General features: G+C 51.8%; 2 protein-coding genes across 2 annotated transcripts in view; both read right to left on the bottom strand.

The window, feature by feature from the left end:
• Slc35e1 (solute carrier family 35 member E1) overlaps positions 1-8,673 on the bottom strand; it is a 12,266-nt gene extending 3,593 nt beyond the window's left edge. The window contains exons 1-5 of the mRNA XM_021219069.2: positions 8,247-8,673; positions 7,923-7,993; positions 5,571-5,708; positions 4,214-4,339; positions 551-796 (exon numbers count right to left, since the gene is read on the bottom strand). Coding sequence (XP_021074728.1) covers positions 551-796; positions 4,214-4,339; positions 5,571-5,708; positions 7,923-7,993; positions 8,247-8,673 — 1,008 coding nt within the window. The remainder of the gene's footprint in view (positions 1-550; positions 797-4,213; positions 4,340-5,570; positions 5,709-7,922; positions 7,994-8,246) is intronic.
• A 1,913-nt stretch (positions 8,674-10,586) lies between these two features.
• Med26 (mediator complex subunit 26) overlaps positions 10,587-15,462 on the bottom strand; it is a 48,006-nt gene continuing 43,130 nt past the window's right edge. The window contains exons 2-3 of the mRNA XM_021219064.1: positions 13,542-13,616; positions 10,587-13,133 (exon numbers count right to left, since the gene is read on the bottom strand). Of these exons, the coding sequence (XP_021074723.1) occupies positions 11,514-13,133; positions 13,542-13,616 (1,695 nt within the window). The 3' untranslated portion in view covers positions 10,587-11,513. The remainder of the gene's footprint in view (positions 13,134-13,541; positions 13,617-15,462) is intronic.

Here is a 15,462-nt window from a genome sequence, read left to right on the forward strand (position 1 = left end):
AAGGGGAGGAAGGGGAAGGGGAGGAAGAGAAAGGGGAAGGGGACGAAGGGGAAGGGGAAGGGGAAGGGGAAGGGAGAACACCAGCAACAAAAAGGTCACCCCAAAACCAAGGATTAGGGATGCTTCTGTAGTAGAATGCTTGTCTACAAGACATATGCTCTAGGCTCAATCTCCAGCACTGCATAAACCAGGGTACAGATCCAGGTACAGACACCTGTCATTCTACTCCAAGGGAGGTGGAGCAGGGGGTCAGAAGCTGAAGGCCACTCTGGGTTACACAAGACTGCTCTAAAACAAGAAAGACACAAAGAAGGCTTCTGGCCTCTGCACCAATTGCCCTAGAGATCAGGGTGTAGAGGCAGGAGGATAGTGAATTCTAGAAGGCCTGTGCTTAGACGCCTACTGCTACACTGTTCTGTCTAGCACGTACAACCCACGCACCGTGTAAGGCACCCTTGGGACCTACAGCTAGAAATCCCTCCCCTCTCTTTCCCTTGGCCCCTTGTCCCGAGGCTGTGCCTGCTAGGGGACGGTAGCACCCAATGCTCACCTTGTTGTACAGGAAGACGCCCAGAATGGCGGTCATCATGCCCAACACATTGGTGCTGGTCACTGGGTTGCGTAGCATAATGAGGGACACAGTGATGACCATGATCCTCTTGGTGGCGTTGGCCACTGAGTAGCTAAGTGGGCTGATGAGGTTGAGAATGCTGAAGGCAATAACATTCTGTGCAAAGTTGCAGAAGCCACTAACTGCCAAGAGCAGCAGCGTCCAGGGCCACTGAGACACATAGGCCTGTGAAGATGGATAGGGAGCATCAGTGTGGGAGGGGCACATCTATACTCAGGCAGATTATTACCATGGGCAGCAGGTAGTTACTTTTGGTTTTTTTTGAAACAGAGTTTCATGCAGTCCTGTCTGGCCTCAAACTGGTGGGCGACAGATTTGGCAACAGGCACTTTTACCCTCAGAGCCATTTCAGCAGCTCATGCTTTATACACATGACCTCTAACCCTCCTAACTACACCACTGCATGATGCGGTGGTCGAGTACTATCTCTCAAGTCAGAGATGCAAAACAAGCCACCAAAGGGTTGCAGAGACGGTTCAGCAGGTAAGAACACTGGCTGCTTTCCCAGAGAATCTGGGTTAGATGCCCAGCACCCACCTGGGAGATCCAGCCTCAGTGGACCCAATGGCCTCTCTTGACTTTTGAGGGTACCCAGGCACACGTTACATGTGTACATACATGCTGGTAAAATACCCAAACATATATGTAATACTTTTTCTTAAAAAGGCAATCAAAAATGTTTGTGTGGCAGGGTACAGTGTGTTGCGGGGGTCTCACCCTTGCCTCCTAGTGTCTAAACTCTGTCCTCACAACTGCACAACAAACACTTTCCCCACTGAGCCATCTCCACAGCTTGGTGGCGGAGCATTCTGAGCATGCATGAAGCCAAGGGTTTCAGCCCCAAACCCCACACAAAACAGAAGTGAAAACATCAAACCAGACATAGCCAAGGATATGGGTGACATTATCAACTACTGCCATCTTCTTTGAGAAGTATCAGTGGTGGGCAGGGATTCTAGAGAGTGAAACACAGCTCCAGAGCACACCTGTCCTCAAGACAGTATCAGGAGAACACAAAGGCCCAGCTAGGACACTGGGAGGCCCTAGGTATCAGCTTCCTCAGATCTCACCCATCCTCCTGGACTACTGCCAGTCCTCAGTCATCCTGTGGAAGCCACACGTCCCAGCTGGCTCTTTGCTAGACATGGTGGTTAACAGGCATATCAGCTGGCCACCAAGGGAAGGATCTTGGAGGAAGACTCAAAAGGATGACCCACAGAGTCTACCAAATCATATTGAGCTTCCAATCCCAGCATGGAGGACACATTGTACTCCAGTACTCAGGAGGTGGAGGCAGGGGGTCAGGAGTCTGAAGACACCCTAGGCCACCTATTACAGGGTGTAGATCCTGTCTCAAAAGCACCAAAGGTGGAGCTGACCAGTAAAGCCTCAGCACCCATGTGAAAAAAATGTGGGTGCAGCTGCATGTATGCAAAGCTTATTGCTAGAGGCAGGAAGCTTGGGTGACAGAAATTGACAGATCTTAAAGAGGGCATGGCAGCCATCCTAGGCAGTTAGTGAGATCCTACTTCAAAAAGACAAGGGGGAGCTACTGAGGGAGATGCAGGAGGCTGGATTCTGTTCTCCATCTGCATACTGCTGGTGTACACGCTCGCAAATACACACACACACACACACACACACACACACACACCCACCCACCCCAAGGGTAAGGGAAAGAAAACTTCACAGAGCAGAAAATGGGCACACTTTCTGTTCCTGTAACAAAGCAACCCAGTGCTTCCTAAGGGATGGGAATTGTCATATTCAAGTTGCTGGAAATATCCAAGGTGCTGGACAGAGGCTGGCTGGGGTCACCTGGGATGCTGCTCTGCTCCTGGGAGCCCCGCCCTGGCAAAAAAAAAACAACTTCAGCTTTCTACCTACACCCCCCTGCCCAGCCATTCCCTGGATTCCCAAGTTCCTTCAAATCCCCTGTGTACTTTCAGGGTTTCCTCTCAGGGTTCCTGTGTCACCCATGCATCCTCTCACCATTCCTAGCACCTCCACACAGAGCTGGGCTAAATGGTGCCACTCTGCCAGGCATGTCCTGTGACTGTGACAGTCATCTCTCTTTGGAAACAGGGTCTCATGTAGACCAGACTGTCTTCAAACTTACTGTGTAGCCAAAAATGACTGAATTCCTGACCCTCATCTTGTCTTCTGTGTGTGTGGTGCTGAGTGGAGCTTGGACCTTGTGGGACCAGGGCAAGTGCTGTCCTATCATCAGTAGCCCCAAATCACAGTTCCAGAGATGCAGTTCAGGACTATAAATCACAATTCTAGAGATGCAGTTCAGGACCATAAATCACAGTTCTAGAGATGCTGTTCAGGACCATAAATCACAGTTTTAGAGATGCAGTTCAGGACCATATGGCCTAAACTGCTTGGATTTGGCAAAAAGCTCTTTTAGCAGAGGTGATTTCATCAACAGGAAGCAGAAGCAGAGTAAAACAGGAAGAGAGAGGTCCCCTCCAAGGACATGTCCCAATTCCTTACTTCCTCCTAAGTTGTACCTCCACCAGGTCCTACCACCACCAACTTCTTTTTTTTGGGGGGGGAGGGCCCACACATAGGCCCTGGAGGACAGTTACATCCAGACTTACCAGTGCTACACTAGCAAGAACATGCACGCATGCAAGCCTGTGTGTATGTGTGTGTGTGTTCTTATGAGTGTACACACATGAATATGCATGTGTGCACATGTACTGAAGAGTAAAGTGCTTGTGTATAAGACTGCAGAGGGCCAGCCTCTTCTTCCCAGAACTTGAGTTCCTACAACTGCTCACAGGATTTAGGGTTTCAGCCCACTTAGATTCAGATTGTTGAATTAAGGAGACTAAATGCGGGCTGGTGAGATGGCTCAACAGGTAAGAGCACCCGACTGCTCTTCCAAAGGTGTAGAGTTCAAATCCCAGCAACCACATGGTGACTTACAACCATCCTTAATGAGATCTGACTCCCTCTTCTGGAGTGTCTGAAGACAGCTACAGTGTACTTACATATAATAAATAAATAAATCTTAAGAAAAAAAAAAAAAAAAAAAGAGACTAAATGCTGAAATGAAGCTCTATTCTAGACAGCTGCTCCACCAGTCTTTAGTGACACTGTCACCTATGCACTCCCACTACAGGACCAAGCACATAAAGACAGAAACCCTGAGCCAAAATAAACATTTCCTCTCCCCAAACCAATAACCTCAGGCACTATAATGATAATCGTAGTGCCTGAAAGCTGATTGACAGAGGGCAGCAGGGGCCCCGGCTCTCAGACTGATACTCAGAGACCAACTTCTCCCTCCCACATATGCTCCTGTCATGGTCACGTTTTATGACAGGAACCCCAGGAAAACCCACTCTTTGCGCTGGACATTTGTTTTCCAGAACTGAGAGCTAAAGATTTCCACTTTCTTATAACTCAGGTCAGGACTTAGGTCTCAGGTACCCTGTTACAGGAACAGAAAATAGACTGGCACAGATGCCCAAGAATGCCTCAGGACAGACAAGCGGGCTACAGCTTCCAACCGAGCACATGCTGAAGGAGCTGGCAAAAGCACACCCTGTCTCCGCAGTCCCAACTTACCAGGTCACTGCTGACCAGGAAGGTGGAGAGGTCCACCAGAACCCATGTGGGGATCATGAAGAACACGGCATGGCAGCCCAGGATGTTGAGCAGCCGCAGGTGGTGGATCCTGGAGTCCCTCAACACCTGATGGGAGAGTGCCTTGTTAGAGCTGTTGACACTCCAGCATTAAGGTCTGGGTTTCCAGTTCCCAACCTAAGACTGGAATCTGACATCTGAGCTCAGGCCATCAGACCAGCTGACTTGCTTATAAAGGAACACACAGCCATGCCTAGACAAAGCGCTCTGTCCTATGGATGAGAAGCAGACAGAGAAAAACCAGGACCAACCCAGTAACATGCTGGGGAGGGTATAGTAACCCAGGTACTCTGAAACCCCAACCCCGCTCTTTCTTTTTTTCCATTTGTTTTTGGAATAGGGTCTTGTTCTGTAGCCCAAGCTGGTCTGTCTTCATCCCAAATAAGCTCATGACAGGCAGGGGCTAATGCCTGGCTGAAATCCCTGTGAATGCAATCTAGATTGGTTTAGCCTGCCTGAGCACTATCAGGCAATGCCAGAAACAGATCCTACTCCCAAACCATGGACTTCAGACCTACCGCAGGGGGATGCCCCAGACAACAGCATGTTTAGCAACATGTCATAAGAAATATAGGAAATATTTCCTGTATTTCTTATGACAAGTGGAAAAAGTCACACTGTCAACAAGTGAACCCACAGTGCTGAAGGTAGTGCTGAGCCTTAGTCATGACTGAGAGCTCTGCAGTGAGGTGACACCACATAGCAACATCCAATGCGCATAGCCAGACAAGACAGGGTCAATTAGCACAACTCAGTTCGTGAGCAGGCTCAGCATATGCAAGACCCTGGAAGGGAAAGGAGGCACAAGGACCCACATAGAAGCTGGCCATGGCATCATGTTTGTAATGCAAGCACTTGGTGGTGGGGACAGCAGGCAAGGGGCTCATGGGACATAAACAGGTTGGGTTCCAGGTTTAGTGGGAAATAATATGGAGGGGTCAGTGAGATGGGTCAGTGGGTAAAGGCCTGTAAAGACTTCCCACCAAGCATGATGACCTCAGTTAAGGTCCCACATTATTCCTGTAAGTTGCCCTCTGACCACCACTGTGAGGCAAGTGCCCTTGCACATAGAGTTCGAATATAAATAAAATGTAGCAAGAAAACTTATTAAAGAAAAGAAACAAGCAATAGCAGAGTAGGTTAGGTTTAGGGTTAGTTTTCAAAACAAAACAAGGGATAGAGACTCAGGCAGACGGTAGGCATAGGAAGGTCTGCTCTGGCCAGTCTGCTTGAAGCCACCGTCCTCAGGCGACTTGCGCCAGGGACAGGGCCAACACACCTTTTTGGAGAAGATGTTCTGAAGGGAGAAGCATAGCGTGGCTGCCAGGGCGCTGACCAGCCCCCACACGTCGAAGGACAGCTCTGTGACAGTGGCTAGCAGGACTCCGCTGATGATGGGGACCAGTGACAGGTATACCTGCAGGAGGTCAGAGGGGCTCAGGTGGGCTGGGGCTACCCACCATTCAGAACCACAGGAAAGCTCAGGGCCCGTACCCCACCTGGGGGACTGCACCTTCTACCCTGGAAAATGCTGCCTGCACCTCACATGGTGCTTCATGCCCAGCATTCTAGCACTTGGAAAGCTGAGGCAGGAAGATTCCTAAGAGTTTCAGGTCTGGGGCTGGTGAGATGGCTGAAAGATAAAGGCACTTGCCACTAAGTCTAACAACCAGAGCTTGATGCCCAGGACCCACATGGTAAGAGAGCTATCCTCTAACCACCACACACAGGCAAAGACAGACAGACAGACAGACTGACATGTATACAGGAAAACAGATAAATAAATGGAAAAGGCTGATGCTAGCCTGAGTTATTTCAAATCCTGTATCAAACAAACAAACAAACACCAAACAAACAAAACCCAACAAGGCAAAAAACCAAGAGGATTTCCAGTCTTAGGTCAGTTTGGGTTACACAGTGACATTTTGTATCAAAAACCCAATCAGAGGACCAGTTAGTTGACCCAGCAGCTGGTAAAGTCCTCAAAGATTGAGTTTAATCTCCAGGACTCCTTGGTGGAAAGAGAGAACCAACTTGTGCAAGTTGTCCTCTGACCTCCGTGTGTAGCTGCACACCCATAAAACAATAAATATAGAGACAAACAAAGCAGCATTCAGGAGCAAAAGGGCAGTGACCACTGGGACTTGAATTCCTGGCCCTGCACTCCTGGCCATAGCCCACTTTGTTTGTCCTACATCTTCCCCTGGAGAACAGGGATTCCCAGACTGAGTATCTGCCTTGCAGGGCAAGTTGCCCAAGAGGGCCGATCTCCAGGTCCTGCACTTGTGAGGCCCTGAGTTAGGTACAATATCCCCAGTGACCAGGAAAACTGATAAACACAAGGTGTGCTATCAGGTGACATACCTGGATGCCTCCCCAACAACTCTGACCCCCCACCCCCAGGAGGCTAGTCCTACCTGGTATCATCCTGGCAGGGACTGCAGAGTGCAGACAGGGCTCACCAGGATAAAGTTGGGCCTCAGAATAAAACTCAGCCAGAGGTGGCCCAGTTTCTGCATTAATCCAGGTGCATCAATTATAGGACACAGGAAAGTGAGCACTTGTACAAGGTGAGATGGCACACGACACAGTGAGCTTACTCTTTAGCCCCAGGCCAGAAAATACCCTGGCCTGGCACCTTCTCCGGGCAGTTTTGAGCTCTGGGTGCAGTATATGATTGATGTTCAGATAATCACAATCCAAGGTTCCTTGGTTCAAAATGGGGGTTGAACCCCGGGCCTTTAGGCTCCACACTGAGCTACAACCCTTTTTTTCTTTTGCCCCTTCTTTCTTCCAATTAATTAATTAATTAATTAATCTTGAGACAGGGTCTCTCTACAGAGTCCTGGAACTCACTCTGTAGACCAGGCTGACCTCCAACTCAGAGATCCTCCCGCCTCTGCCTCCAGAGTGCTGTGTTAAAGGTGGTGTGTGTCTAGAACTCCTTATTCTCCTGCCTTTGCCGCTCAAGTGCTGGGAAGACAGACCCATGGCACCATGCCAGGCTTTGTAAAGTTTTAGTTTCTATAAACTGGCTAGATTCTGCCATTGTCAAACTCCTTTGGCCTAGCATTTCACATCAGATCCAGACAACCCCTACCAACCATTCTGTCTAGTGAGAGGAATACTAGGACATGATAGTTCTACAGGTAAGGTCGTCACGACCAGGCCTGACAACTTGAATCTGATCCCAGGTATCTACAAGGTGAAAACTGTCCTCTGACTTCCATACACATGGCAAGGCACAACGTACACACATACATAAACATAAAAAAATAAGAGAAGGAAAACTTGTACCAACTTAATTTGTTGGTGACTTGCTAAAATGGAACCAAACAGATATCACCTACCAGCAATCCCAGAGTCGGAATCAAAACAGAAAAGAACAGTGGACGCCAGAGGGGTGTGGCGCTCAGGGACAACAAGCAAGAGATTACGTGGTGATATCCCCCCTTCACACACACACCTGCTGTCTGAAAGGTGAGTGCGGGATGCTAGGTGCGGCCACAGGAGGCTGACACCTTGACTTCCTTATTTGACAGGAAGCAGGAGGATGCCACGGTCCAACCACGTCATCAACCTGGTCAGCTACTGGGAATCCCGCCTAGCCCAGGGCTTCTGCCAGGATTACCTTGGTGCTCTGTTTCTCCTTCATGATGATCCGGGACAGGAGGACCACCCAGATGGGCATGGTGGCCTTGACTGCAAGAGAGGAAAAGGCACTCAGTGGGCAGTCCTGGCAACCTGCACACTCGATCCTGAACCTTCCTTCTGTAAGGTTTCCTCTCGATCCCAATAGCTGGAGTCAATTCTGCTAGGCGCTCGGTAAACTCCTCAGACCTTTTCCAACCTGAGAATCCGCCGCGCCTTGGCGGCGTCTCGGTCAGACGGCCCGCGCACTCGTACCTCCACTTCGAAGCCCCAGACAGCGCGCAAAGCCCGCGTGAGCACCTACCGGTGTGCGCGTAGGAGACCGGCACCTTCCAGATGCTGACGTGCGCCGACACCGACGCGAAGTACTTGCCAAAGGCAAGCGGCAGTACGTAACGCGGATAGAAGCGCGGCGGCAGCAGCGGGCCGGACGCCGGATGCGGGCCGGGTCCGGGGCCCGACACGGGCGGCGCGGGCGGCACGCGCCAGGCGCGCAGCAGCGGCGGCAGCCCCGCGCACAGCGCTAGGATGTGGCACAGCGACACGGTGACCGGGAACGGGAAGGCGCTCAAAATCACCTTGTTGACCACGTTACCGCCCGCGCTCAGCGCGTACCATAGTAGACACAGCACCGCCACCCGCGCACCCTCGCGCGCCCCGCCGCCGCCGCCGCCGCCCGCGCCCGGGACCCCTGCGCCCGCGCCGGGACCCGCGGCTCCCGCCGCCGCCATCCTGCCCGAGCGGCCGCCCCTTCCCGCCGGACGACCGCCGGACGCGGGCAAGGGGCGGGACAGCCCTGGAGGGCGCGCCTGCGGACGCCGCTCACCATTGGCCCCTGAGCATTACGTCATCGCCGCTCGCCATTGGCCACCGCCCCATACGTCATCGTAGCGCGTCCACCGACGCGCCCGCACCACGTCGTCGGCGAGGGCCCCACCCTCACTTGAACGCTTTCCGGAAGGGGGCGGGGCCGAGCCCGGAAGGCGGGCCAAGCGCGTTCTGTTCTCTCCGGTGACTGCCAGGACTCCGTGAGAGGTGCCGGGCGACGCGGGCCCGCCCACTTGAGGCCGTGGAAGTCGCGTGCCTGGGGCTAAGATCTTTTAGAAGAAAAGAAACCGATTGCGGTAAACCGGATCCTCGGAAGCTGTGCGGTAGGTGTGCGGTAGGTGTCAATTTCCCCTCACAGACCAACCGAGAGAAATCCAGGGTTAAGCGCCTCCTGCGACAGTGTCTAAAGAGCTCTGCTGACCGGTACGATGCCGGGCAAAACCACAGAGGCAGGACTAGACTTCAGCACCGTGACCTTATACTTACAAACCTCGATTCCCAAGATCATGTGCTTTTAAGTGTTTGGGAGAATAGTTGTTCGCGCTCCTTAAAATAATGTACTCATTTATGGAGGCGGGCACGAGTGTGTGTACACATATATGAGGTCAGATGAGTTGAGCCTGTTGTTTCTTTTCTACCATGTGCATCCAGGGAACCAAACTAACTCTGGCAGCAAGCGTTTATCTGCTGAGCCATCTCGCCAACCTCAATATTCTTTACAGCGTCTCCTTGAATGCTAGGGTGTCTTTCTTCCTCACCTATGTTTTGGTTTTTCTCTGTAACAGATCCCTGGTTGTCGTACTCGATTTGTAGATTAGGCTGACCTCGAACTCAAGAGATTTGCCTGCCTCCACCTCCGCCTTCCGAGCACCATGCGGAGCTACTCACCAGTTCTTGAAGGTAAACAGTGTTGTACCCTGGGGTTTGCTGGATACATGTGGCACACATGTGGCAGTCCTTGCGGGTTGGGATCTGAGTAGAAAATGGCTTAGTCCCTCCCAAAGCAGGAATTTTGGTTACAGGTCGCTGAGCTTTGTACCCTAAGGCCTTTGTCACAAACTAAATACAAGAGGAATTAGGATTTTTGGACAGAGCAATGTCAGATGGCCCCACTGATGTGTTTTGGTTGCTTTTATTTCATATTGGATTTGGCCCTGGCAACTCTGTGGAAGCCTTTTCATTTCACAACAGGTACATGTACTCAGGAGTGAACACTGGCTCAGGGCCACCTCCTCAAATGGCCCTGTAATGGGAGCGGGGCCATTCTGCAACAAACCTCAGAAATTCCTACTGGCTCTGAAACGGACTCTGGGTTGGCTCTGGTATATTCTATGAAGCTGCTGTTTTATGAATAACTATTAACTTATCTGTGAAATTAAGCAGATATGGGTAAGAGTGAAAAAAATACTAGACACCTAATCTTGGCTTATTGAGTGTGTGGGAGGGAGGGAGGGGGTAGATCATTATAATGGAGGTGACATCTTAGTGGGCAGCCTGCAGCTGCTAGCCCAGGGCTGGGACCAGAAAATAGTTCTGTACATCTGGGCCATGCAATGTCCCCGGTGGGCAGGGAAGGTGTACACCATGTCACTAAGAGACTCCTCTGGGTGGGTGACCAAGGGGATGTGGTTGACCATGAATCAATGAAAAGCAGATAGAGAGGCCCTGCCTGCCGCTACAAAATAAAGCTAAAGGGATGTCACCAAGGCTGGCACAGTAGGTATGGATGTGGGCTCCAGGAACTTCCCCCTGGTGGAATGTAGGAAAGGCCAGATTTAGCTATACATGTGCACATGAGAAATGATTCCAAAACTGGTTTGTGCAAATATTTTTTTATTTCCACATTTATATCACAAGTTGTCCACTTACTGGACCAAATAGCAAAGTTGCTCCCTTCTGCGCGAACACAGAAGTCTAGGTACTGTACATTCACTAAGGCTCCTTGTTTTTGCAAATCGCGTTTATGACCATAAGGCAAACGAATCTAAAGGAATGGTTATGAGTGTTTCCAGCAAACAGACCACTCTTCCCTAGCCCACCAGGGCAACTCACACCAGTAGCACCCTCGGGAACTTTGTGGGTTAAAGACTTTAGAAAGATGGCATTTTCTAGAGTTGTGCAGAAAAGGAAAGAAGGGAAGGAAAAGTTATTTGGCTGGTGTTAGGGGAAAAAGAGGATGAAATAAATGAGAAAACTCAAGTTTCTGCAGCATTTCTTTTAAGAACTGGGACTGAACTGAAACCATATACAAATGGGCAGACGACTGTGCAGTGTGGGTGAGGCTGGCCCACCCACACAACACCAGGGTTCACCACAGCAGAGAAGCTTCCAGCGCACAACACGAGGGGGACAAAGAAACCACTGGCTCGAGAGTAGCCTGTGCCTCAGAGATACCTGGGCCAGAGAGCAAGGAGATGCAGAGAAGAGATGTGTATCTGTTGCTGTTAAGGTAACCTCTTCCACAGGGATCCTGTGCCTGCCTGCTGCTGAGGTCCCTGCCTTTGGTGCTTAGAGTGGCTCTGCACCTTTTCTGGGATGGGGACTAACGCTTTATAGCTGGCTTACTATAGAGTTCAGCCATCTATCTGCCCCTCCCCAGAGCGGCCCTTCCTTTGCAATCGTTAGTAAACTGGTAGCAGCATTTCACAAAAGGATGGTGGAGAGCGAGCCTCATGCTCACCTTCTCAGCTGGCCAGCCTAACCCTTGCGAGGTGGGAATGCACATGATGGCCAGGTCAGGTGCTCAGTCCAAGCAGACATAAGGCAGAATGTTCAAGCGCCCATCGTCACCATGAGGGTCTAGCGATATACACTGCGTCCAGTCATACCAATTACCCTGTGTGTCTTCACACCCGTTAACCCCTGGCCATTGCTGGGCCTGGATTCTGTCCAGATCATCCTGTGTGACCTCACGTGTGAGCCCTGGTAGGTCAGTGGGTGTGGGCAGTGGCAGCAGTACATGGGGCTGCCGGGCCCCTTGCCGACTGCTCTCCTCCTGCTTCAGGTATTCAGCCATAAAGTGGTGCGCACCTGGGGTCTGTGCGCCTGAGGAGGACAGCAAGCTGCTCTGGCGGCTCAGGTAGGACTGTATGATCTCATTACGTGATAGCTCCTTCCAGTTCGTCTGCTCAAAAGGGCTCTGGAGGCTGGCCTTGACCTCCTGCTGCTCCAGCTCTGTCCTAGGCAGCTGCTCTGTGGGTACTGGGCTGTCAGCCCGCACCGGCTCTTTCTGGGTCAGAGGCCTGATCTGTCTTGTCATGGGGTCAAAGGTGAGCTTCCGCTCTTTTAACCGCACAGGTTTGACACCGGCCTCAGCCACCTGCCCGTCCAAGTTCACTGTGTAGTCTCGAGGTCGGTACCTCTTTTTCTTTTTGTTGTCCAAGCCACCCGAAGAGGTAGCATCACTGTCCGCCTTGGAGGAATCTGGAGAAAATCCAGCCCTGCAGGCTGGCCCTGTTAGCCGTGGGTGGCCCTCGGCATGCTCTGGCCAGTGCACAGGGCTCTCAGCATTAGTTAGCAGCTCCTGACGGCGCACAGGGGGCGTGGGTGGCTGGGCCAACGGGAGTGGGGATGGTACCTGTGTGTTGTCCAGTGGCTGGGGCCATGGGGAGGGGCTGGACGCCGGGCCCTTGGGTATGTAAGAGCTCCGATGCCGCGCAAAGGAGCCTTCGTGCCGTGAGTTCCGGGGACTGAAGGAGCAGCGAGAGGACCCCCTGGGATAGGGAGGGCCCGGGGACTCATCTGCCCTGTCCAACTGCTGCAGCTGTGCAGCCTTGGTCTGCAGGCAGGGAACCGGAGGTTTGCCCAAGCAGGGAGAGCTGGGGCGCGGCCGCACGGCGTTCACGGGAATCTTGGTGCTGTGCTTCTCGTTATCGCTGGGCTCCAGGCGGCTGCCATCAGGGCCCAAGTGCCCACTGCCATCCAGGGGGCTGGGTAAGCTCTCTGGGCTCCCGCTAATCCCATTGGTGGGGAGAGGGGATGCACTGGGAACCAGAGGGTCAGGACTGCCTTTGGAAACTTTGTGGGGTGGCCCTGGGAGGCCTAGGTCACGCTGGTCCCCCTTGCGCTTACGGCTGCCCAGCCTATCTAGCCGCTGCCCAGGGAGCCTATGGATGTCGTTGCGATTCTTCAGGTCATGGATGCTCTTGGGTGCACCAGCCACTCCCATCTCTGGCCGGCAGTTGTGTGCACCCCCATTGGCAGACCCTGCAGCTCCTGCCAGTGCCCGTAGTGCTACTTCGTTCTGGTGTACAGGCTCGATGAGCTTCTGCCAGCTTCGCAGCAGCCTCTTGGCCCGCTTGGCCAGCTCCTCATTCTTGGTTTTCTTGCGGACATCATTGATGAGCTTCCCTAGTCGTGTCTCCTACAACCGAGAGAATGACATACTTTTATAGGGGGACAGCTTCTTGGATATAGCTTGGGTATGTCCAGCACTGTGGCAGCATTAATCTCTAGATCTGGGACTCAATGGCTTTCTCAGAAACAGGTCTACTGGTTCCAGGTACCTGTAGAATCTGTGCCATCAAGATCACAAGGCTGCTGCTCTACCAGGATGTCTGGGTGAGCACATTATACAGCCTGACTTCCTACCCAGAGAGAGGGCAATGCCACTAACCAGTTGTCTAAAGCACACTTCAGGAAGGAGCCCAGCTGTGAGATTAGAAGCCTCCATTCTCGGAGAGTTGAGTAAGAGCCTAAGCCATAGGAAGAAAAGCTGTCTGGGGCCACCTTTACCTCCCATTCCGCCCAGGGTAGGGGCAAGGGCTCTCACCTCCAGTGCCTCTTTGGTGATGGGGTATCTCTCCAGACTGGAGATCACTTCCAACACTGCCACCATGTTCCGGATCTGAAGAAAAAGAACCATGCATCAGCTCAGGGCTCTGCCTTCTCCCATGGAAGGCCCAGCAGCCTAGGGCAAGATACCAGCACCTAGGCACCACCAAAACCCCGATTACCCATCCCAAGGGTTCAGCATTACCCACATGCACGCACACCCACTGCCATCAGGGTGCTCTGCTGTGAGGCCCTTAGGCTAAAGGGCTTACCACATAAAACACAAGGCCTCACTGGGTGTGGTGGTGCACGCCTTTAATCCCAGCACTTGGGAGGCAGAGGCAGGCGGATTTCTGAGTTCGAGGCCAGTCTGGTCTACAGAGTGAGTTCCAGGACAGCCAGGGCTACACAGAGAAACCCTGTCTCGAAAAACCAACCAACCAACAAACAAAAAAACACAAGGCCTCAGAGAAAAGGAAAGATAGGCACAATAAACCAGTGAACCTGATGACATCACCTGAGCAATAATGCAGCCCTATGAAACCAGGTGAAGAGAAGGCCTGAGACACTAAGAGGCTCTGTGCACAACAAGCAGGGTGAGGACTAGTGCTGCGCTTCATGGTGACAGGAAGCTAATGATCCACAGGCTCATGTTTGGGATCCCACTCTAAGCCAGCCTTTCCATGTATCACTGACTTCTTTAGTCAAAACAAACTCACTGGGCAGGTGCCAGGATTGTCATTCTGGAAAGAGTAGGAATAAAAAGCTATGACTGATGTGACTGGACATCCAGCAGCACAGCCACACACAGTAGCAAAACATGAGTGGGGTGTGTGTGTGTGTGTGTGTGTGAAGAGCTTCCAGAGCAAAAGGGACAAAGCAAGATGTCACAGACTATAAGATGTATGTGGCTAGTGAGACTAGCCACACTGGTGAGCTCCAGGTCTGAGACCCTGTCTCAGTGGCCAGGCGGGGGAGTGAGTGATGACTCCCTGCACCAACCTGAGCTGCCCTTTATGCATGTGCACATATGTATTCCATACACATGTACATGGGAAACTACTTCAGTGAACCCCAGACACAAACATGTTTGTTTTTTTTTTGTTTTTTTTTTGGTTTTTCAAGACAGGGTTTCTCTGTGTAGCCCTGGCTGTCCTGGAACTCACTTTGTAGACCAGGCTGGCCTCGAACTTAGAAATCCACCTGCCTCTGCCTCCTGAGTGCTGAGATTAAAGGCGTGTGCCACCACGCCCGGCTCAGACAGAAACATGGAAGCTCCAAAATGGGTGCAAGAGAGGATCTGCAGTTGTGGGATGATAGATGTTCCTGAGGAGTTCAGAGCACAGGGCAGAGTACCATGGCGCTGCAGGTTCTAGGTAGACAAGCAATCAGGAACTGTGGGGTGGGGGGTGGAGTTTAGACAGAATACCAACAAAGCTGGTTGGCCATAGGCCTAAGTCCTCTTTATCCTTGTGCCACATGTCAACAGGGTATGATATCACCTGCCACACTGGGTAACATGGAAAAATAGCCTGCAACCCTACCGACTGTTCATGAGGAACTGCCCAGCTCCAGCACTTGGGAGGAGGTGTCAGCTAGTAGCCCCCAGGAGGTTGTTCCATATGACATATCACAAGTAACCCAGTGACCAGAAGATCAACCTTCAGGTTTCCTGCTGCTGCACTGATCTATGTTGGCTGAATCCCTTCATGTTTTGATTGTCTCGCCCACCCACAGCCTAGGGCCAGAGAGCTGCCTCCTTACTGGAGGTTCTTGGGGATGATCCATACTCATAGAGATACCAACAGAATTCAAGTCCAGGTTCTAAAATGCTGCTCCTAGCTTCAGGAGTACAACATGTCCCTGTGCTCCCAGCCCTCCTCCTACCTTCAATACCAGCCCCAGAATCCTGATCATGT

Source organism: Mus pahari, chromosome 19, assembly GCF_900095145.1.
Source record: "Mus pahari chromosome 19, PAHARI_EIJ_v1.1, whole genome shotgun sequence".
NCBI classification, from domain to species: Eukaryota; Metazoa; Chordata; class Mammalia; order Rodentia; family Muridae; genus Mus; species Mus pahari.